This window comes from Tursiops truncatus, chromosome 6, assembly GCF_011762595.2.
Source record: "Tursiops truncatus isolate mTurTru1 chromosome 6, mTurTru1.mat.Y, whole genome shotgun sequence".
NCBI classification, from domain to species: domain Eukaryota; kingdom Metazoa; phylum Chordata; class Mammalia; order Artiodactyla; family Delphinidae; genus Tursiops; species Tursiops truncatus.
Genome location: NC_047039.1, coordinates 108,310,118 through 108,332,436, shown reverse-complemented (window position 1 = coordinate 108,332,436; position 22,319 = coordinate 108,310,118). Strand labels below are relative to the sequence as shown.

At 54.8% G+C, this 22,319-nt stretch overlaps 2 protein-coding genes across 10 annotated transcripts in view; one reads left to right on the top strand and one right to left on the bottom strand.

Moving 5' to 3' along the window:
* DYNC2I2 (dynein 2 intermediate chain 2) overlaps positions 1 to 11,240 on the top strand; it is a 31,088-nt gene extending 19,848 nt beyond the window's left edge. Inside the window, exons 3-10 of the mRNA XM_033859338.1 lie at positions 2,298 to 2,546; positions 7,744 to 7,853; positions 8,348 to 8,505; positions 9,084 to 9,193; positions 9,604 to 9,771; positions 9,969 to 10,201; positions 10,534 to 10,691; positions 10,907 to 11,240. Coding sequence (XP_033715229.1) covers positions 2,298 to 2,546; positions 7,744 to 7,853; positions 8,348 to 8,505; positions 9,084 to 9,193; positions 9,604 to 9,771; positions 9,969 to 10,201; positions 10,534 to 10,691; positions 10,907 to 11,145 — 1,425 coding nt within the window. The 3' untranslated portion in view covers positions 11,146 to 11,240. The remainder of the gene's footprint in view (positions 1 to 2,297; positions 2,547 to 7,743; positions 7,854 to 8,347; positions 8,506 to 9,083; positions 9,194 to 9,603; positions 9,772 to 9,968; positions 10,202 to 10,533; positions 10,692 to 10,906) is intronic.
* SPTAN1 (spectrin alpha, non-erythrocytic 1) overlaps positions 11,238 to 22,319 on the bottom strand; it is a 60,718-nt gene continuing 49,636 nt past the window's right edge. For 5 of the 9 annotated variants that reach the window (XM_019949186.3, XM_019949187.3, XM_019949190.2 and 2 more), the window contains 13 exons: positions 20,624 to 20,722; positions 18,963 to 19,122; positions 18,228 to 18,304; positions 17,387 to 17,596; positions 16,711 to 17,007; positions 16,206 to 16,318; positions 15,821 to 15,838; positions 13,330 to 13,384; positions 12,672 to 12,868; positions 12,487 to 12,540; positions 12,253 to 12,399; positions 12,021 to 12,168; positions 11,238 to 11,709 (listed from right to left, as the gene is read on the bottom strand). In XM_019949186.3, the coding sequence (XP_019804745.1) occupies positions 11,584 to 11,709; positions 12,021 to 12,168; positions 12,253 to 12,399; positions 12,487 to 12,540; positions 12,672 to 12,868; positions 13,330 to 13,384; positions 15,821 to 15,838; positions 16,206 to 16,318; positions 16,711 to 17,007; positions 17,387 to 17,596; positions 18,228 to 18,304; positions 18,963 to 19,122; positions 20,624 to 20,722 (1,701 nt within the window). In that variant the 3' untranslated portion in view covers positions 11,238 to 11,583. The remainder of the gene's footprint in view (positions 11,710 to 12,020; positions 12,169 to 12,252; positions 12,400 to 12,486; positions 12,541 to 12,671; positions 12,869 to 13,329; positions 13,385 to 15,820; positions 15,839 to 16,205; positions 16,319 to 16,710; positions 17,008 to 17,386; positions 17,597 to 18,227; positions 18,305 to 18,962; positions 19,123 to 20,623; positions 20,723 to 22,319) is intronic. The other 4 variants (XM_019949188.2, XM_073806683.1, XM_073806684.1 and 1 more) reach the window with 1 other exon arrangement.

The window sequence follows — 22,319 nt, the reverse complement described above, 5'->3', positions numbered from 1 at the left end:
CCTCCATGGGGATGTCTGAGAGGCATCTGTCTAAAGGGGGTCTAACAGAAAGCCTTCTGTGTTCTCTTCTACTGGAATTTGCCCTCACTTTCAGTTCAGGGACACCCCATCCACTGGTTCTCATCATGGTCCTGTGGCTTATACTGCGAAGGAATCCCTAGCCCTTTGTCCTGGCTCACAGACTTTCTGTTGCCTGGACTTTGCCCTTGGGCTGCCCTTCCTCACCCTCTGCTCCCAGGTACGCTGCCTGCCGTCCAGCCTCTAAGCATGGGGCCTTTTCTTCGTAAGGTTTTGTTCTGTTCTCCCCCCAACCCTTTCCTGGGACCCTTTTTCCTGCAGCTTTCCACTTGTCCTTCACACCTTAGCTCAAATGCCATCTCCCCAGAGGCTCCCTCACCATCCCATCCCACTTGCGTCCCCAGCTGTTCCCTTCTCTCCCACACCTCTGCATCCATCTAGCGCCACTTGTGTTCCATCATGTTTTTCTTGTGTGTTTATTTGCCTGTCCCCAACCCCTACGTAAGCTCCTCGGGCACAGGAATCTTGCACGTTTGTTTTCTGCTATATCCATAATAGCCTGACAGCACCTGGCAAGTAGATGTTAAATAGAGAAATAAAATGTGTGTGTGTATATTATGAATGAACTTGTACTACCTGTCAAATACCATGCAAAGTGCTGGGGATGTAAAGATAGACAGGGTTCTTTCTTTTTTTTCTTTTTTAAATTAATTAATTTTTGGCTGTGCTGGGTCTTCGTTGCTGCACGCAGGCTTTCTCTAGTTGTGAGCGGGGGGGCTACTCTTTGTTGTGGTGCGCGGGCTTCTGTTTGTGGTGGCTTCTCTTGTTGCGGAGCACGGGTTCTAGGCACATGGACTTAAGTAGTTGCCCCAGGCGTGCTCAGTAGTTGTGGCACAAGGGCTTAGTTCCTCTGTGGCATGTGGGATCTTCCCGGACCAGGGCTCGAACCCGTGTCCCCTGCATTGGCAGGCGGATTCTCAACCACTATGCCACCAGGGGAGCCCGGGGCTACTCTTCATTGTGGTGTGCGGGTTTCTCATTGTGGTGGCTTCTCTTCTTCTTTCTTTTTTTTGTGGTGGCTTCTCTTGTTGCGGAGCATGGGCTCTAGGCACGTGGGCTTCAGTAGTTGTGGCACGTGGACTCAGTAGTTGTGGCTCGTGGGCTCTGGAGCACAGGCTCAGTAGTTGTGGCTCATGGGCTTAGTTGCTCCGTGGCATGTGGGATCTTCCCAGACCAGGACTTGAACCCGTGTCCCCTGCATTGGCAGGTGGGTTCTTAACCACTGCTCCACCAGGGAAGTTCTTATGCTGGAGGAGCTCAGAGTTTAATGGGAGATGGACAAGCAAAGAGAGAATTAAGTTGAACGTGAAGAGGAGCATGGTGACAAGTGCTGAGTTCTCCACGTTCTAACAAGAGCTGTGCCTGTGTGTGGCCAGCCCCCTTCCTTCAGGCTTACTAACACTGGCCTGGTGCCCAAGTCTGAGCAGAGAGCACAGGGGTCCAGGCCTCGTCACTGTCCTGTAGGTGCAGGTGCCTGGTAAGTGGCCACATGAGGAGAGTCTCTTGTAGATGAGAGTAATCTCAGTGGTATAGGGGCCCTCACTTGGTGAAGATTGGTCATGTCCTCAAGAAAGGGAGGCTGCATCTCCTTCCCTGATCTGATGTCTGTCCTTCTGCCCAGATAAACAGGGGACAAGGAATTGGAGACAGGTGGCAGGGTGGAGAGGAGTGGCAGCTGGGGAGTAGTCTGTCTTCTCCCAACTAGCTCATCACGGACACACATGTGTCCTTTGATCACGGTGGCACCTTGGAAGGTACCCTACTGGAGACGGCTGGCTGCCAAGTTGGGGGAGAAGAGGAGTGTTCTGTTGGTGACCAGGTCTGAGGTTCTTCAGCGCTGGCTAAGACAGCCACTGCTGGCCCTAAGATGACCTGATTCTTCTTGATGTCCATATTTTCAAAAAGGGCCCTCCCATGTCCCCTCCAAATAGTGTCACCGAAAGTCCTGGGTCAGGCCCTCACTGGGTCACCCTAAACCACTCACTGTGGCTGGGGGAGGGACCGAGTGCTCTGATTGGCTAGCTGGAGGTCAGGTATCCCTCTCAGTGGGTTGTCTTCACCCATGCCACAAAGAAAGATGGACTATTTACTAGAGGAAGGGGACAGACAGAATGAACTGCGGTCCATTGTTATTTATTCTTGGGGGAGGGTGAGTGCCCTGCGCAGGTGATGCTGGGAGTACATCTGGCTGGTGACTGTGTTTCGATCTCCTTCTCCAGAAAAGTTGCCAGACGGCCAGCATTGCCACTGCTGAAGCGTCCGCCCAGACCCGGAAGCATGCAGATGCTGAGGTGCAGACCGAGGCCCCTGAGCCGGCCAGCCTGCAGTCTGTGCCCCAGTATGATGGCCCCCGGCTTGTGGCCTTTCTCCGGAGAGTGGAGGCCATGGTTACCCGAGAGCTGAACAAGAATTGGCAGAGCCACGCGTTTGACGGCTTCGAGGTGAACTGGTCCGAGCAGCAGCAGACGGTAGGGATGGGCTGGTGTGGGCCTGGGATGTCTCAGGTTGAGGCTCTACCCCATTTTTAAGTCCTTCTTTTGTGCCATGCAAATAATAGTAACACCACCAATAGTAATAACAGCATTCACGGAGCTCATACTTTTTGCCAGGTACTAAGTTAAGAAGAAGTCACTGGGCCGTCCCTGCTGCCCTTGAAGTAGGTGCCCTTGTTATCTCCATTTCACCGCTGGTAAGCGGTAGAGGCAGGATTTGAACCTGGACAGTCTGACTCTGGATCTTATTTTCTTAACCACTCAGCTGTGTTTCCCCAGGCACTCTCTGTGCCAACTCATCTATCCCTCAGGACAACTGTATGAGGTAGTGCTATCCTGATCTCCAATTTATATTTATTTTTTATTTTTTCTTGGCCACGCCGAACAGTTTGTGGGATCTTAGTTCCCCGACCAGGGATCAGACCCGGGCCCCTGGCAGAATCCTAACCACTGGACTGCCAGGGAATTCCCATGATCTCCATTTTATAGATGAGAGTCAGAGGGGCTAAGGGACTTGTCCACAGTCATACAGCTGTAAGTGGCTGAGCTGGAGTTTGAGTCCTGGTCTGTCTGGTCTCACTGCCATGCTCTAGTGACTTCAGCATCGCCAAGTCTTTCTGGTCTCGAGGCACAGCTCAGAGCTGTCACCCTGTCAGCTCAGATGTCCAGTTGGGTACACAGCCTCTGCTTTGAGATCAGGTAACCTCTGAATGAAGGAGGGCCCCTTGGTGGCTTTTGCTCCACCCTGGTGTTGCCTGTGGACAGGCTGCGGAGCAAGCAGTAAAAACTTTGCTTATACAATGTTTTCTTCCTTTAGAAATGGAGATAATTCTGTATTCAGAGGTCATAAGCCCTCCTCTCCTCCCCTCCTCTTCTTGTATCTTCCTTCTATCTATTTCCAGATACATAGTTGCCCTGTTCCCATCAAATCGTTGATAGGTATGGGAAAGTCGGTTCATTTGAGAGAAATCCTCAAAATCCCTCTGAAAAACAGTTGCCAAGTCCAAACCCAAGTGTGGAGTCATTGATTCTTCTTAAGCAGAGCACAAGGAGAAGGTAATGAATGTTAAAAGCTCAGCTCAGCCTGCCCCCTTTTACAGTTGCATTCAGAGAGGTTAAGCTTTTGTTCTTAATTGTTGAGGCTTTTCCACCCTTCTGTGCAGTTAGTTTGGTCCACCTGTGTATTACTTTCTCCCCCTTTAAAAACTATTCTTTTCTGATTACAAAAGCAATACATGTTCATTATAATAAGTTGAGTCATCGCAGAAGTACAGAACATGTAATACGTAGACAGTGAGTGGGAGCCCTGGTTCAGAGGCCTTTCCCATGCTACACTGACACATAGCATTAGTGCTACTACGGTTGTCATTAAGAGCATTTTAAACAAAAATGGAAAGCACTGTACATTTTGTGACCTTTCTCACTCACCAGAGCTTTCCACGTCAGTTCCTGTAGAGGGGCCCCAGTCCCTCTATAACCTGCATCACATCCCACTGCACAGACACACCAGCCTTTCTTGAGTCCCCTGTTGTTGGACATCCCAGCAGCAGCTTCACTTCTAGACACGTGTCCTCCGGAAACACGTGAATGGGCAGGGGGTTGGGCAGCACCCTCTGGGTGGCCATGTGGCGTGTGGTCCCCTCATGGCCCTGAAGTTTCTTGCCTTTCTGAATGTTGGGCAGAGGAGTAGTGCTTTCAGATTTTGCTGTTATATGACAGAACTGAAGTGAATCTCTCTCTCACTTTGTTTTTCTTTTGCATCAGTATTTTGATTAGTTCTTCCTGGTGGAATTACTATTTTGGCTCACATGTCTGGTTGTTCTGTCTCTACTCCAGCTGTCTAGGTGTTGGCCTTGACATTTCACTGCCATCCTTGGCTCTAGTAGCCCCGGAAAGCCTGAGATGCCACTCTTTTTTTCTTTTCTTTTCTTTTATTTATTTATCATTTTTGGCTGCGTTGGGTCTCTGTTGCTGCGTGTGGGCTTTCTCTAGTTGCGGTGAACGGAGGCTACTCTTCGTTGTGGTGCGTGGGCTTCTCATTGCAGTGGCTTCTCTTGTTGTGGAGCACGGGCTCTAGGTGCGTGGGCTTCAGTAGTTGTGGCTCGTGGGCTCTAGAGCTCAGGCTCAGTAGTTGTGGCGCACAGGCTTAGTTGCTCCCCAGCCATGTGGGATCTTCCCAGGCCAGGGCTTGAACCCGTGTCCCCTGCATTGGCAGGCGGATTCTTAACCACTGCGCCACCAGCGAAGCCCTGAGATGCCACTCTTAATGAAGGACTGTAACTTCACAATTCTAAAATCAGTGACAACATGGCTGAACACTTCAGAATTAGAGATGAGGAAGAGGTGACCCAGGGCACCCCCTGAAACCTTTGACCTCTTTGCTGTGTCGTGTCCTGCCTCTTGTTTCCATGTGGGTGTGGCTGACTGCTGTGAGGCACTGTGACCAATCTTGGGGTCTTCTCTCTTCAGAAGCAAAGCCCGTTCTGTGTTGTCACGTTGCTACAGATGTCATCCGTCTGTGTATCTCTCTATCTCTCTATTTCTCTATCCATTTATTTATTTTTAATATTTATTTATTTGGCTGCACCGGCTTTTAGTTGTGGCACGCGGGATCTTTGTTGCCATGTGCAGGATCTTTAGTTGTGGCATGTGAACTCTTAGTTGAGGCACGTGGGATCTAGTTCCCTGACCAGGGATTGAACCTGGGCCCCCTGCATTGGGAGTGTGGGGTCTTAGCCACTGGACCACCAGGGAAGCCCCTATTTATTTATTTTTTATTACCATTTTTTATTTTATTTATTTATTTATTTTTGGCCGTGCTGGGAGGCTTGCGTGATCTTAGTTCCCTGACCAGGGATCGAATCCCGGCCCCCAGCAGTGGAAACGTGGAGTCCTAAGCACTGGACCTCCAGGGAATTCCCTATTACCATTTTTTAAATTGAAGTATAGTTAATTTACAATGTTGTGTTAGCTTCAGGTGTACAGCAAAGTGATTCAGTTATATATATATTCTTTTTCAGATTCTTTTCCATTATAGACTTGTTTCCTTTTTAACTGCTACATGATGTTTCACCATAAACTTTTTTTTCTGGAGTCAGGTTTGCTGAGGTATATTTTCCATACAGGTAAACTCATCCTGTGTGCTGTGTTGAATCTTGGCAAACACACACCCATCAGTGAAGGTATAGAACAGCCCATCTATCTTTTTTTTTTTTTAATTTTTATTTATTTTTGGCTGCGTCGGGTCTTCATTGCTGCCTGCGGGCTTTCTCTAGTTGCGGCGAGTGGGGGCTACTCTTTGTTGCAGTGCGCGGGCTTCTCATTGCGGTGGCTTCTCTTGTTGTGGAAAACGGGCTCTAGGCGCGCGAGCTTTAGTAGCTGCGGCACTCGGGCTCAGTAGTTGCGGCATGCGGGCCCTAGAGTGCAGGGACTTCAGTAGTTGTGGCGTGTGGGCTCAGTAGTTGTGGCGTGTGGGCTCAGTAGTTGTGGTACGCGGGCTTCAGTAGTTGTGGCGTGCAGGCTCAGTAGTTGTGGTGCACGGGCTTATTTGCTTCGTGGCATGTGGGATCCTCCTGGACCAGGGATCGAACCCATGTCCCCTGCATTGGCAGGCGGATTCTTAACTACTGCGCCACCAGGGAAGTCCTGAGGACGGCCCATCTTTCCATCCCTCTGCATTCTCATCTTTGGATTTTAAACTGTACTGATCATTGCAATTATAAATGGTGTTATGATACATTATGTATATAGTTTATTTTTAATATAAACTTTTATTAAATTTATAAAACATGCATAAACACATGCACAAATTACAAGTGTTCAAGTCCATACTTTTCACATAGTGAAAACATTTGTAGAACCAGGACTGAGATCAAGAAATGGAATGTCAAAAAAAAAAAAAAAAAATGGAATCCCAAATCCCCAAAGGTTTTCTCATGCCCCGTCTACTTCCTGGCCCCACTGTATGGCTTTGTTTTAAAATAACAGATTTATTGAGATATAATTTACATCCCATATCATTCTCCATTTGAAGTGTACAGTTCATTGAATTTTAGTATATTTCCAGAGGTATGTAACCATTGCCACAGTCAGTTTTAGAACATTTTCATCACCTCCCCAAAACAGAAACTCCATATCCATTAGCAGTCACTCCCCATTTCCCCCGCACCTCCTGGCAACTGCTCCACTTTCTGTCTCTGTAGCTTTGTCTCTTCTGGACATTTCATATAAATGGAATCATATAACAAGTGGTCTTTGTGATTGGCTGCTTCTGCTTAGCAGAGTGTTATCGAGGGTCCTTGTGTTGCAGCGTCTATCAGTGCATCATTCCTCTTATGGCTGAATCACACTCTGTGGTAGGGATATACCACACTCCGCTATTACGGATCATGCTGTGAGCATCTGTGTACAAGCGTGTGTTTCCAGTTCTCTTGTGTATATACTTAGGAGTGGAATTGCTGGTCCATGTGGTAACTCTAACATCTGAGGAGTTGCTAGACTCCTCAGCGGCTGCACTGTTCTGCATTCTCACTAGCAGTGCACAGTGCAGCTTCTTACAGATTTTGGATTCTTTCCATTGGATGGTTTCTTTATATGGGGTTATGAGGTCAAGAAGTGTGAAACTATTCACAGGAGTTTTGGTCTATGGTGCAAATACTTCCTGGAAAGTGTGTCTGTGGTGCAAAATCCCTCGCCGTGGCCGGCATCGCCGGCCTTCTCGTTAGCTGCTGCTGGCCACCTATGGGCTGAGAAACAAGGTGCCAGAGTTTAAAAAAAAATGTGTGTGTGTGTTTAAATACACATAACATAAAATTTACCATTTTAACCATTTTTAACTGTACAATCCTGTGGCATTGAGTATATTCACATTGTCGTGCAACCATCACCACCGTCCAGCTTCAGAAGCCAAAGCTTTTGAAACAGATGTGAGTACAGGGTCCAGCTCTGATCTGGAGCCTGGAGTCTGTCTCAGTTCCCAAGGCCCTTCCTTCTGGGTTTCTGGAAGCATCCTGTTAGGGGAGATGTTGGGATGAAGGCTCCACACTTTCCCCTAGGGCTGGACGGTGGCCTTGAATCACTTATAGGGATTGGGAGGCCCAAGGCTGTGTGTGCTTTTTGTTACACTGCTGGGCGGCTTTGGGGCTCAGGGTTGGGGGTGGTTTGTCTCTTGCAGGTGACCTGCCTCCACACCCTGGGCTACCCCCCAGCCCAAGGACAGGGTCTGCATGTGACTGGTGTCTCCTGGAACACCACTGGCTCTGTGGTGGCCTGTGCCTATGGCCGGTGAGTGGCAGCAGGGCTGGGTGTGGGGCAATAGAAGGCCCTCAGACCCTCGTCTGAGCCTCTGTCTCCCCGTCTGTGCAGTAAGGGGTTGGCCCAGAGCTTGGCCTTTCTGGGAGTCTTCCTTCTCAAGGCTGCCTGGGCATCAGGTTGGCAGGAAAAGAGCAGGGAAGGGACTCCCAGTGCCCACCTGCCAGCACTGGGCAGTGGGCCCCAGGCCTGCCTCACCTGCTCCGAGAGCTGTCTCCTGATACGCCCAGGTTCGCCCAGCTGGAGACCCTTTTCCAGAGAAACTCATGCCCTCGGGGTGCCTCAGAGGAGCCTCTGCCGCTTTGATACCGAGCACAGTGTCTGTGTGTGATGGGGCTATAGAGGCTCACCTGTTTGGGGGAGTAGGGGGTGAAGGTGTGTCAGGTGATAGGAGCACAGTGGGGGCAGGGTGGGTTGGGATGAAGCCCAGGCCGAGGGGCAGAGCTAGCTCAGGCACGTCTGTGCAGGCTGGATGACGGGGACTGGAGCACGCTGAAGTCCTTTGTGTGCACCTGGAATCTGGACCGGCGAGGCCTGAACCCGCAGCAGCCGTCGGCGGTGGTGGAGGTGCCCAGCGCCGTCATGTGCCTGGCCTTCCACCCCACGCAGCCATCCCACGTTGCAGGTGAGACGACCAGCCTAAGTTGCCTCTGCTTCCCACCCTGCAGAGGGTGGCCAAAGCCCTCCCTTGGGCCCTCAGCCCCTGGTCACGGCCAGGGCAGGTCTGTGGGGGAAGCAGAGACCACAGGTGGCCCTGACCCCTGGGCTCAGGTGAGGATGCTGGGGGTGCCCGTGCTGGGTGCAGAGCTTGGAGGAGGCGGCAGGTCCTTAGCTGAGTCTTGAGGGGGTGTGGGCCGTGCAGAGGTGTGGCCTGGTCGGGACAAGAGGCAGGATGAAGCAGGCACCCTTGGGGAGTTGACAGAGGTGATGAGCTGTGCACGTTGGGGAAAGGGGGCAGGTGAAGCTGGAGGGAATGGAGGGTGCTGGGTGGGGGATGGTAGCCTGGCAGTGGGAGAAGCTTCCTGGGGAGGGGTACAGCAGGCTGGAGTGTGAGGCCCGGGGACCAGGACGTTTCTTCCTCAGGACTGTTTTCGAGAAAGTGGCCCCACGTCCTGGCTGAGTGGGTGGGAAGGGTGGGGGCTTGTCCAGGAAGCTGGGCTGCTGCGTGGGTCGGCTCCTGACCAGGCCCTCTTGGTCCCGCAGGGGGGCTGTACAATGGCGAGGTGCTGGTGTGGGACGTGAGCCATCCGGAGGACCCACTCCTCTGGCGCACGGGCCTGACGGACGACGCGCACACGGACCCCGTGTACCAGGTCAGAGCAGCGGCATGCTTGGCGGGTGGGGAAGCACGTCCTCCCGGGCTGCGCCTTGCTGTCGCGGGCCTGCTCCACGACGCGGGGCAGGAGAGGGGGCGCCTGCTCGCCACAGCCAAGGAAGAAGGTCACCAGGGAGCTGGCAGTGAACAGCTGCTTCTGGCATTCTCAGAGCTCCCAGGCCATGAGTCACACCCGCCCCTTCTATCAGCGCCACAGTCCCCACTGTCCTGCTTTTCTGCTGGGACTGGGGGGACCGTGGAACCCTCTGGTGGGTGAGGCGGCTCCCAGGCCTCCCCGCATAAGTCTCCCTGGAAGAGAAGGGGAGGGGGGAGGGGAGGGACACCTGGTCTTGCTGGGAGATGGAGCAGGCGTCCCTTCTCAGCTTGGCCCCGCACACTGTTGTCCAGGTGGTTTGGCTCCCGGGGCCCCAGCATGGCCACCGCTTCCAGGTGCTGAGCGTGGCCACTGATGGGAAGGTGCTGCTCTGGCTGGCGGTCGGGGCTGGCCGGCTGCAGCTCAGCGCGGGCTTTGCCCTGGCCGTGCAGCAGCTCCCCAGGAGCACCAAGCTGAAGAAGGTACGAAGGGGCGAGGCTGCTGCCCTGGAAATGGGCCCCCGAGGCAGCCCCAGGCTGTGGGACCCCTGAGCCAGTGAGCCTGGGGGCAGGCAGGCGGGAGCCACTGAGGGCCACAGCGTCCACGCACGTGCCTGGGCTCCTTGGGGACACCGTGAGCGGATTCCCTCTGCTCTGCCCTGCTGTTCTTTTCTCCACAGCCTCCCCGGGGGGAGACCGAGGTGGGTGCCACAGCAGTGGCTTTCTCCAGCTTTGACCCAAGCCTTTTCGTGCTGGGCACGGAAGGCGGCTTCCCGCTCAAGTGCTCCCTGGCAGCGGAGGAGCCCGCCCTCACGCGGATGCCCAGCTCTGTGCCGCTGCGGGCCCCGGCACAGTTCACCTTCTCTCCCCACGGTGGCCCTGTTTACTCTGTGAGCTGCTCCCCTTTCCACAGGTAGGGAGGGCCGGAGCCTCCTCCGTCAGCCACAGGGCCTCTGGCACAGGGAGGGTGAGGGAGTCCCACCAGGCCACACATAGCACTGCTTAAAGGACCTGCGGTCTGCCCTGGGCCTAGGTCTTCCCCATTTGAGCCCCAGTATCCGGAGCTCCTGGGGTTGGCGCCAGGTAATCGGCCCCTTACTTTCGAGGAGGACCCCAGGTTTGGGGGCCTAGGGAGGCCTCTCATGAGCCTGACAGCCCATGAGGAGTCGGGCAGGAAGCCCCCAGCCACACCTGAATCCCCAGCGCTCATCCCCTGCCTGGCTGTCTGCCCTGCATCCTGTCTAGGAATCTCTTCCTGAGCGCTGGGACCGACGGCCACGTCCACCTGTACTCCATGCTGCAGGCCCAGCCCCTGACCTCCCTGCAACTGTCCCACAAGTACTTGTTCGCTGTGCGCTGGTCCCCAGTGCGCCCTTTGGTGTTTGCGGCTGCTTCTGGAGAAGGTAGGAAATGGACACGAGGCTTGGATGCGTTGAAGCTGGCATAAGCCCAGCCTGTACCTGGAATTCTGGGTTGGGGAGACTCTACGTGGGGTGAGGATGACTTTCATTGTGTGGGGTGGAGAGCTGAACTGAGTAACAGCCTGATCTTGTGCACAGGAAACTGTGAAGAGGCTGCTGCTCTGGGCCTCTCTTACCCCATGAATCTCCCCTTTAAGGTGATGTGCAGCTGTTTGATCTCCAGAAAAGCTCCCAGAAACCCACAGTTTCGATCAAGCAAACCCAGGATGAAAGCCCAGTCTACTGTCTTGAATTCAATTGTCAGCAGACTCAGCTCCTGGCTGCTGGCGATGCCAAGGGCGTGGTAAAGGTGTGGCAGCTAAGCAGCGAGTTCACTGAACAAGGACCCCGGGAAACAGAGGACTTGGACCAACTGGCAGCAGAGGTGGCCACCTGAGGTGGGGGGAGTCCCAAGTACAGAGGCAGGTGGGGTGAGGCTACATCTGTGCTGTACGTTTCTGATGGAAGCTGAATGAAGACACGACAAGCTTTGGGGGGAGTCATTTATTTGTCTTTCACATGGAAACAGAAAACTGGGAGGGAGAACAAAAGAGGAACTAGCCAGCTGCTTAGATATTTCTGCAGTCGGAATGGGGCAGCTGGCTTCACGACAGGAAGGGGTCCCCACAGCAACATGGCACTGGCGACTGGACCAGGAGCAGTTCACTGAAGCACCATTTTCTACTAAGTCTCACCCCAAGCTAAGCAGGTTAAGGTTACAATGGAAAGCAGCACTGTCTGGAGGATTTTTCTTAAGAGCACAGAGATGAGTTGACATGCAGCAAGGCGATGGCAGGGCAAGCGGTGTGGGCCAGGCTAACCTAGGAGCAGAGGATCAATTCACGAAGAGCGAGCGGGTAAATTCAACGTAGTCAAAAGCAGTGGGGAGTTCGCGGCCCTTGCCGTCCACGTAGGGCTTCATGTGGGAGACGCAGTAGTCGGCTTGTTCCCGAGTCAGGTTCTGGAGGGCAAGGTGGCACCTGTCAGCCAAGCCCCCACCAGCCATGCCCACTGAGGCCGGGGGACGAGGCCGACTTCAAGAACGTTAATGCCCAAGCTTCAGGACCTCTGCTGCTACGGCCTTTAGCCTGGACTGAGTTTCATTTGAAACTAGGGATAAAAATGACTGCACCCAGCAGCTAACGCTCAAAACCGGGGTGCGTTACTCTAGACTCGGCTCTGCCCCTAACCAAGGGGGCAACCTTGCCTGGGCTTCACTTTTCAAAGGAACCCCTCACCCCCACCCCAAGCTAGGGAAGCAGAGCCCCAGACCTGGTACAGCTCCTCCTTGGTCACGTAAGGCTTCCCTTCGGAGCTCAGGGCCCGGAAGGCGCTCTCGATCTCCTCACTGGACTTGACGTTCTCGGTCTCACGGCTGATCATGAAGGCCATGTACTCTTGCAGGGAGACGTGGCCGTCCCTGGGGGGCCAAGGTGCAGTGAGCAGGGAGGGTGCGGTAGGAGCCACGTGCAGAGCTGCTTCTACCACGTTCCCTGATGCTCACCTGTTTGGATCCACAGTGTCCAGGATGGCCTCGAACTCGGGGTCGGGCTCCCCTTCCTCCACCATGGGCAGGTCATAGCCCAGGGAGCGCAGGCAGGACTTGAACTCCTGGTGGTTCAGCCGGCCAGACTTGTCCTTGTCAAAGTGTCTGTGGCACAAGGCCGAGGGCTCAGCACAGAGGCCCTGCTGCTGAGCCCACCTCCCCCGCCAGGAAGGGCGCAGCGCATATACTCACTTAAACATCATGCTGAATTCTTTGAGGGCCTCCTCGGTCACCCCGGTCGTGTTCCTGGAAGAAAGAACAGAATTAGGGACCGGATACTCCACCCCATACAGCTAAACTGACTGCTGGACGTGGGGGCGACCCTGCTTCCCACGGCCCCTGCTGCTGCTGTGCCCACCCGGGGAAGCTGCAGGTACCTGGCCTGGATCTGCTGCTCCAGGTTGTGCTGCATGCGCATGCCCAGCTGGTCGAGCTGGTCCCACTGCTGGGCCAGGCCCACGGTGCTGTGCTCTGTGTACTTGTTGTCCAGGATCAGGGCTTCCTCCATGGCCGCCCCCAGGTCCTCAATCTTCTTGAGCTGACTTCTCATGGCTCGAATCTCCTGGTGCTTGCGCTGCAGGGGTGAGGGAGCAAAGATGTGTGGGACAGGGGCTCTTGCCTCGGTTACCAGGCCCGAGAGCCTGCTTAAACAGCCCTCCTCGGTCTCTGCACCCCCAGCCTGAGACCTGCAGGGCTGCCTGCAAGGGGAAAGTGGGGATGGGGTGAGGTTGAAGAAATCCAGCAGCCTCAACAGAGGAAGAGGCGTCAATGTGACAGTCACACATCAGTGGGTTGACCTGCCAGGGAAACAGTATAAGTACTGAGGACCAAAGGAGCCTCCTTCTCTCCCAGTAGGGCTCCTGGTAGCAACTGTCAAAGACAAAAAACTCTTTAAAATGAGGGAGGTCCTGGGCTGCTTTGGGGAAAGGGGGTACCTGACCAGCCCACCTTGTACCCAACCTGAAGCCAAGTAGGCCTGCTGGCAGTGGTGGGATGAAGGGTTTTAGGTGGGCCAGAAACACTAAGGGCACTTACTTTGGTAGCTTCAAGCTGGGATTCGAGGGTCCCGGATTCTTCCACCATGCAGGACCTAAACACAGAAGCACAGTGAGGCAGGAGGCCCGATTGCCAGCTCGAAATTAACTTCCCTCAGATAAAAGTGCCTGCAGTCTCAAATTCCTCTTATTAGGATATGAAACCTATCTGCTACTGTCTATCTTTTCTTCAGCAGCTCTGGGAGCCAGGGAGGGCAGGTAATACTTCTCCAGTATACTGGGAAGCTGCTGCCTGATGTGGTGTGCCACCTGGTAAGGCCAACAGATAAGCCAGGGCTGAGCCCCCATCCAGCCTGCTCCCCGCTCCCCAGCTGGGACCCCTTCTCATGTGGCTGGCTCCTTAAGCCCACCCAGGCTGTAGCGTGGTACCTGATCCAAGCTAGGCCCTTAAAGGGTACCTCAGGAACTGATTTTAAGTTCCACAGGAACAGAGAGGGGCTGCAGGCCTGGCAGCATGCTTCCTCTGCAACCAGGGGTAGAAGGATGCCTGTGCAACCCTTCAGACAGGAGACCTGAAGGTTAGGGGAGGCTGGCAAGCCACCCCAAGAAGTCCTGGAGTCTCCTGCAGGCTCCTGAGGGGAGCCACACACTAGGATAAGTGACAGCAGTGGGAGGAGAGGCAGTCAGATGACCCCTTGACATGGGAACTGGGGTGTGAAGATTATGACCAGATTTGGGTTTGGTCCTGCCCAAAGGAGAGGTGGCTACGACTAAGCCCCAGATTCAGGTTCTATCATCTACAGACACAACGCCAGAGGCTCCTTCCGGGGCTAAGTTCTGAGGAGCAGGGGGCCTCTGGGGAGCCTCTATCTTCCCAACAACAGTGTGAGGTCACAGAGGCTACCAGTGAACGAAGACAAATGAGGTTACGTGCAGGGATGAGTCACACTGTGTGTGTGTCCTGGGTGGGGTTTTAGCCCGGCCTCCCCTGTACCCACCTTTGCCCCAACCTACCCTTTCAACACCCAGCGAAGCCAGCATTAGCTGTGAAATGTCCCTAGGTTCAAAGTGCTCTAGCAAGGCAAGGCACCAGGCTTCCTCCTACCCCAGCAGGTCAGACTCACAGTCACGCCATGTCCCCCCAGGAAAAGCACACCCCCAGGACCTGGGGGCAGGAGGCCGGGTGCTGGTGCAGTGGGAGGAGGGCAGACCCCTCCTTCCCATGCGGCCACTGGCGGTGGGTTAGTCAGAAAGCAGAGCCGCCTGGGGAAGTCAAGAGTGCACTGGTAAAACCACAGCGAGGTAAGAAGAGAAAGAGGAGAAAAACCTTCCAGACAGATCATCCCCAACTTCATACTGATAGACACGAATGACCCGACGATACGCTATGCTATTCAAAGAAAAGAAACCAAATGAATACACCAGCGGAAGGGGAGGCAAGAGCACACCGAGACAGACACACACCACAAGGCCCAAGCTGGTCAGTGCACAGGCAGGGCCACCTGGCGCCCAGGCAGGGACGTGGTACAGGCCAAGCCGACAGCCGGCCTGGGAGGGCAGGCAGCCTTGGGCGGCTCGCGTGGGGACCGGGCAAGACGGGACAGGGCTGGGAGGAGCCACATGGTAAGGGGAGCATGGCACCTCGTGGAGACAAGTCCAATGCCAGCAGACACGGCCACGGGCACTGGGGAGGAGAACGGACCCCAGGGCAGCTTATGAGCTCGAGCCGAACCTGTGATCCCAGGATCCTGCCCCACTCTGCCTTCAGCACGTGCTCGCATGAGCGAGGGTGACACTCCTCCCACTGCCTCCTTTTAACGCCTGATGTGTCTGCCTGCAGGGCCTCGGGAGCGCTAGTCTAAGCCACCATGGTCCCGGGAGAGAATGCAAGGGTGCCCGATCTGGGCAGAGGCCAAGGCCTCCTGGGGAGGCCCCACTGGCACCAGGCAGGACAGCCCTGCTCCTCTCGGGGCTCCTCCCAAGTCCTGTGTCTCTCCATCACCCAGAAACCCTGAGCAGCTGGGCTTCCTCTTGGGGCAAAAGACAGCCTCAGCCCTCCGTGGGGGCACTGGGGGAGGAGGGGTCAGTGCACAGACGGGGACTTAGTGCACCAGCTGGAGCCCCTCAACAATGTCATCCTATTTCACGCCCATGACATGATCCCAACGGACACGTGGGGGAACAAGGCAGAAAAGAAGTCCAGTATAATCCCAATGGCTGAATAATGGGGATTCTCAGAGGCTCTGGACTCCAGCTCTGGCTTTCGGGCCCCATCTTAGAGAACCCTTGGAATCTGAACAGGAAGGTGGGAGCGGCTCCCCTCCCCACACTGCAGGCCGTCAGGGACAGTGGGCCATGGGTGCCAGGGAAGGGGGCGAGGGTAGGGCAGGGGACGTGCAGCCTGCCCCAGGCAGGAAGGTCCATTCTGGGATCCTCTGCAAGCCAGGCCACGAGGGGACAAAGGGCAGAGGGACAAGCACACTAGACACCATCACACCACAAGCCCGGAGAAATAAGAAGTCAATATTAACCCATCGAGGAGATACGTTCTGTGGAGATGGGATCCAAGCAGCCACAAGACAAGGTGGTGTCCGGACAGCAGCATCGCGAGGTGGGGGACAGAGGCAGACACAAGAAAGAAAACAAAAACAAAACCAAGGTCATCAGTACCCACGCTGCGCTCAACCCTGTACCCCTGTCACCGTCGCTGTGCAACCACGGGCGACGCTCAGTCCCACCCAATCCAGGACATCCAGCGACTCCACCTCTGGAGACGTTCCTTCGAGAACCCTCCCAACTCTGCCCACCCCTCTGGCTCCAGCCAGACCAGACTGCGCTCCTAACCCTTCTTTCCACACTCTGGAGCCCGAGGCCTGGGCATTCAGCCCCCAGGACCGAGCACTCCCGGGGCCGCACCTGGTCTCCTGGATCCACTGGTGGAAGGCGTTGGCGTGCTGGGCGAACTCCTGGCGCAGCTTGTCGTTCTCCTCCTGCCGGCGCTGCTCCTTCTGCAGCTCCAGCTCCCTTTCCTAAGGACCGAGGGAGGAAGAGGCGTGTCATCCCCGCCCCGCTTCATGGACAGGCTCGAGGCTCAGCCACTGACCGGCTCGTCTCAACATTTGAGAGGAACAGGGCGTAGTTTTCTGAAGCTACTCGGGGGGTCAGGGAGGACGAGCTGTTCATCTCAACCCACAGACAGCACGGAAGGCGTCTGGGAGGCATTCGCCAGCCCGCTTCCCCAGAGACCTCACAAGACGCTGGGGGGTGGGTGGGAGGGCCGATCACAGCCATGCGGGCCAGCGGGACCCACACAGGGTGACTTGTGATGAATGAAACTGCGCTTCCTCCCCCATCTCCTCACGCTTCAGCCAGGAAGGGCTTCCCTGCCCAGCGCCACACCCGGCCCAGTGGAGAAGGGCACCTTGATGATCTTCTGCAGGTTCCTCCAGGTCTCCTCCAGGGCCTCCATGGTGAACCAGGTGTACGGGTTGGAGGCCACGCGGAAGCTCTTGATCTGGCGGTCCAGCTCGGCCAGCTGGTTGAAGTCGGCCTGGGCCGAGCTGAGCGAGGAGCGGAAGGCGTCATGGGCCTCACGCAAGGCCTTGATCTCTTCCAGGGAGTTGCAGCGCACCGGGTCTGTTAAGTCCTCCTCTGCGTTTTCAAACCAGCTGTTGAAGGCGGAAGCCTTTTTGGCAAAGGTCAGGAAGAGGTCCTCCACCTGAAAGCAGAGGAGACTGAGTCAGCACAGCTGCAGGGGCTGTGTGGACCATCCTTGGTGGGCGGGTGGGGGGGCGGTGGTGTGGGCACCAGGAAGGCGGGGGTCGTCCCCAGGGTGTCGGGCTTGCTCGGCTTGGCTCGGCTCAGCTCTCTGCCGCCCTCCTCCCACTGCTGAAAAGTCCTCCCTCTTTCTCCCCTTTCCCTGGGGCGTGCAAGCTCAGTCTTCCCGGAAGCTTCCGAGCAGCAGCCTCCTGAAGGCAAGGGTCCCCTTCCCTTGGTTTACGCCGACTCCACAGCCCCGTGCAGAACCTCTGTCCCGGGAGAGGGGTTTGCTTTCCCTGTGCGTTGAGCTGGTTGAGCTAGGCCGGGGCCAAGCTCACCTTGCGGAAATGACTCTGCGCCTCCAGCAGCTTCTTCTTCCGGGTGGCTGAGTTGGCCAGAAGCTGGCTCCACCTTTTCATGAGGGCGGCGTGCCGGGCCTCGATGGCCTTTGACTGGATGTGCTTGGCGGCCAGCAGCTGATCTTTGAGGGCAGTGATGTTGGCGATGCCCTCCTGCTGGAAGGCCTGCAGGCCAGCATCGAAGGTTTCCTGGAACGAGGAGCGAGAAGGCAACATGCAGGGACCGCACTGAGATGAGACCGTATGCCTCCCGGCACCTCAGCTCGGACGGCACCTGCGTCTGTCCAGCCAGCTGCCCAGGCCAGACTGTCAGCCTCGAGTCCCCACCTCCTCCTGACCCTTGGTCACACCTTGGTCACCACTTTGCTGCATCTCCTCCAGACCTCAGGTCACTGAGGCAGCTCCTCCCAGGCCCTGCTTTCAGCCTCGGGCTGAGGCACCCGGGCTCTCCCCACTACCTCTGCCAAGAATACCCGCCCAGCTCTTCACCAACCACTTTCAGTTTACCCTCCGTGATCTAGCTTGGATGTCACCTCTGGGAAGACTTTCCCGTCAACGCCTGCCTGCTGGAAACTGAGTCAGACACCTCTTGAGTGAAGTCCACATCCTGCTGTGCTCTGCCCTGTTAGCACCCATCAGGCTGCAGCTCAGAGGCCTAATCTGAGAGCTTCCTGAGGACCAGGAAGCTTGTTCACTGCTGGCCCCTAGGGCCTAATATAAATAGTCAAATGTCTCAATGAAAGATGCTAACCATCACTCATTCACCAGGAAATACTATTTGAGTACATTTCAATCAATCAACAAAGCAGCCACGACTGACCTGTTTGGTAAGGAGAGTTTGGACAGAAGATAGATCTCGACCATAATCATCTGTCTTCAAGCTGTTCTCCTTTTCACCTAGAAAACCAAGCATGGGAAATCAACCATCCCTTTTCAATGTGACAAATTTAAAAGAAAAGAAGAAAACTGAAGCACCTATTATTTTGCTTACATTTGAATTCCAATACTACTGACAGCAGTCTCTGAACCCAAATGAGCTGGCTCCTCCCTGTACCTGGGCCCCCTTCTACATCTGTGTCCTGAAGGGGTCCCTCCAGCCTGTCCTAGATGCTGTTCAGTCGCTACTGATGCGACAGCAACTACCAAGGTCATGTGGGTCCTGAAATCGGTGCAGTTCCTCCTCGCCTGGGGGCTGGATCACACCCTGGACCCGTGTAGCTCGGGGACGGTGCTGGTGCAGGCTGGTCCGGCTCGTGGGGCCCTTATTTGTGTTGTGGTGCCCACTGCTTCTTTCAGCGTTACAGGACCTTTGTTTCGTTAACCCTCGTGCCGGCCCAGGGGCACTGCTGAGGCTCGGCTCTCTGCCTCAGGACCCTGTCTCCCGCTGCCACCAGTGGTCTACCCGGTGGCAGGGGTCTCTGATACGCTCACATTCCAGCGGTTTCTTCTCTGCAGAAGAAAACCAGCTGCGTAGGAAGCAAACAGGCTGTGGTTCTGAACAATCTTCCCGGCCCGGGAGGGTAAGAGGTTTGGGCAGCGCCGAGGCCATGCTTACCAATCCAGGACTCCACCACGTCAGCCTTCCAGTTGAACTGAAGGAAGGCCGAGTTCTCGTCGAGCTTTGCCTTCCTCTGGGCGGCAGCTTTCTCCAAGTCTGATACTTTCCCATTCAGGCCCTTCATCTTTGAAGAGATGTTCTCCTCATGGTGATTGTTCTAGGCCGTGGAGAAGGCACACCCTGTCAGCTTGGCCCCTGCTGCGGTTACCTGATCTGCACCCTCCCTGCAGGGCGCAGGCAGGCTTGTAACCTCTGTGACAGGCCGTGCTCCCCTGCCCACCGCCAGGAGAATGGGGGAAGGCTTTTCTAAGAGCCTTAAAGAGATGAACACTGGCAATTCTACTCCTATAAGTAATAATGAGGAATGTGATAAAATGTTAAGTCACGATGATATATTCATTAGTGTCATTTCTGACAGCAAAAACTTAGAAAAAGCCTAAATAATTATGACTCAATGGCTACTATACGTATGCAATAAAAACAATGGCTTGGAACAATGTTTTCACACTGTGGATATTAAAAATTATTAAGCCCCAAACACTCTGATGCAGTCTTGGTTAAAACTGTATGTGAAAACACAAACCATAAGTCAGCATAAAATTCAGAAAGAAACTCAGGGAGGAAACGAAGATTGCTGTTGGAACGAGAGCACCAGGCTCTCTGCCCCAAGGCTGAAGGACATTCACAAGCCGTCATCTCACAGGTGGGGCGCACTTGTGTGTGGGGAGTCGTACACAGGCCTCATCTACGCGGACATGGTCTGTATCTGAAATTAGTCTCCGTTAGGTTGTTTGCCCACAAGAGTGAGGAGAAAAGCTCCCTAGTGAACACAGGTTTTAACTACAGTTACCTCCTGTGGACCAAATCTCTAGTCTTAAGGCCTGATCACCAGTGCAAATTCTGTGATGAGGAATTTTATTTACTCATTATGTGTTTGTGACAGGAAATCAGTCGATAGAAGTCATTTGTCTCGTGCAACTACATGTCTTGTGGACCTCGTGACAGATCGCGGCACCGCGTTTAGTCTGGATTTCAGCTGGGGAGTGACTCGACTTCACTGCTGCTGAGAAAGCACCAAGACCCCTTATTTTTTGCTTTCTCCCTAGAAAGCTGTTTGAATGAAATGAACCTTGTGATTCTGACAGACACATTTATAAAACATCCTGGATAGCAGCCAGGTTTCACACAGCGACGTACACCCACTGCACAGCTGCCGTTTAGCCTAGTGGATGCCTCAGCATGAGGAGAGTCTGGAGGGTCCGGCACGGAGGTCTCACTGGGGCCATCTCCGGTGGTGGTCCTATGGGTGACTGTTTTGACCTGCCCACTTGTGTTTTCTACCACCTCTAGAAAGAGCTTGTATTCCTGGAGAAGTAAACTAGAAGAGCAAACACACGGGAGTGCCAATGTCACAGCAGGGATGCTTCTTTGCTTAATTAAAGCAGAGAAAAACAACTGCTGCAGAATGGCTTTACTAACTGCCTTCAAGAAGGGGGTAAATATCCAGATAAACACGGAATGCAGGAATGGAGCCGCTACCGGTCTCCACGCAGACCTCTGTCTGGTGAGTATCCCGGGGAGGAGCTTTGCGGGTTGTGGTACCAGCACGCGGTGTCCCGGAGCGAGAAATGAGGGTCTTACCAGCGGGCCAGGCTCACCTTCTTAATGAGGTCTTGTCCGTTAGTGCAGACGTCATTCACCCGGTCCTTGTGGACAGTGAAGTCTGTCTCGAAGGCTTCATGTTTCTTCAGTAAGCCCTGGAGGGGAAACAGCAAGGCTCGCCACTGAGGGCCTGGCACGTGCGTGCGGTGGGCCAGGCCCCGGGGCCAGAGGAGCAGGACTGGAAGGTGCCCTCGCACGCACCCCAGTCCAGCTGGGGCTAAGACAACAGACAGGTACAGGATAAACAGAAAATCCTACAGCAGTAAAACGAGGACACCGCGAGCATAACCAGAGGCCTTTCTGAAGGGGTGAGGCTGCCGCCAGTCAACCAGCACAGGCCCCTTTCCCTGTAGGAGACCAGAGAATGGACACCGAGCAGCCTTCAAATAAGCACGAACAGAACAGTGACACCCGCCCTAGGGTTTAACCGGAGCACATCTCCTGCGGGACCTCCCAAATCTTGTCTTTTCCTCCGTACAGCTGAAGTGCTGGAGACAACACCCCTCGTGTCGGCTTCCAGGGAACACAGCGATGCAGAGGACAGGAAACCACTGACTGCATCTGCCTCCTACCTGCATCCCCCAACTAGCTGAACAGGATTCCCACTGGGAGGAGCGCAGCTCTGGGGCTACCCTGACCCTCGGGAATGCTAACTCTGCTTCCACAGTTGGTGGCACGGACGGAGGAACACCCGACCACAACGTGCAGTTCCTCCTATGAAGAGGGGAGTCGCCTCACCCCCGAGACCCAGGGCTGCTCTGTCCCACAGGCTACGCCTTAGGATCCCTGCAGCCTTGCCTTTGCCTCTTTGAACGCTGCCTGAAGAAGCTGATCTAAGCTGCCCGATGGTGAGAGGCCACGTGGAGGGGACTGAGACGTCCCAGCTGGAGCCACCTGAGTGCCATCACCATGCACCTCTCAGCCCAGAGGCCTTCTGCCTCAGTGCAGCTGTGTTAGGGGGTCCCAGTGAGAGCAGCAGAGGCAATGCCCATCAATGCACAGAACTGTGGGAAATAAACTTGTTTTTAGGGTTGTGACACAACAATAGGTAACCAATGTTATTTAGGAAATATGTTACGGGTTGAACTGCATCCTCCCAGAGATATGGGTCCAGACCGTAGCACCTAAGAATGTGGAAACGAGTCCTCTGCAGGTGCAATCAAGTTAAGACAGGTCATCAGGGCGGGTCCTAATCCAGTATGACTGGTGTCCTACATATATAAGAAGAGGGAAATCTGGACACAGACACAGGCAGACAGAATGCCACGGGGACACAAAGACACAGAGGGAAGACAGCCATGAGAAAGCACAGCAGAGGTTCGAGTCACGCTGCCACAAGCCCAGCTACCAGAAGCTGGGAGAGGCAAGAAGGGTCCTCTCCTAGAAGCCTCGGCGAGAGCAAGGCCCCGTCGACACCCTGATCCCAGGCCTCTGCCTCGCCAACCAGGACAGAACAAGTTTCTGTTGTTTCAAAGCCACTCAGTTTGTGGTACTTCGCTAAGGCAGCCACAGGAAACTACAGGGTTCTAGTAACCTGTGGTTAACGATACCAACCATACTGCTGGGCTGACAGCAGGACTCCATGAACTGGGGCTGACAAAGTCACCCCAATTTTGTCTACAGAGGGGCAGCGTCTCTTGCATGGGATCTTGAGGACCGAGACCCGCCAACGAGACGCCGGCTGCCGGCTCT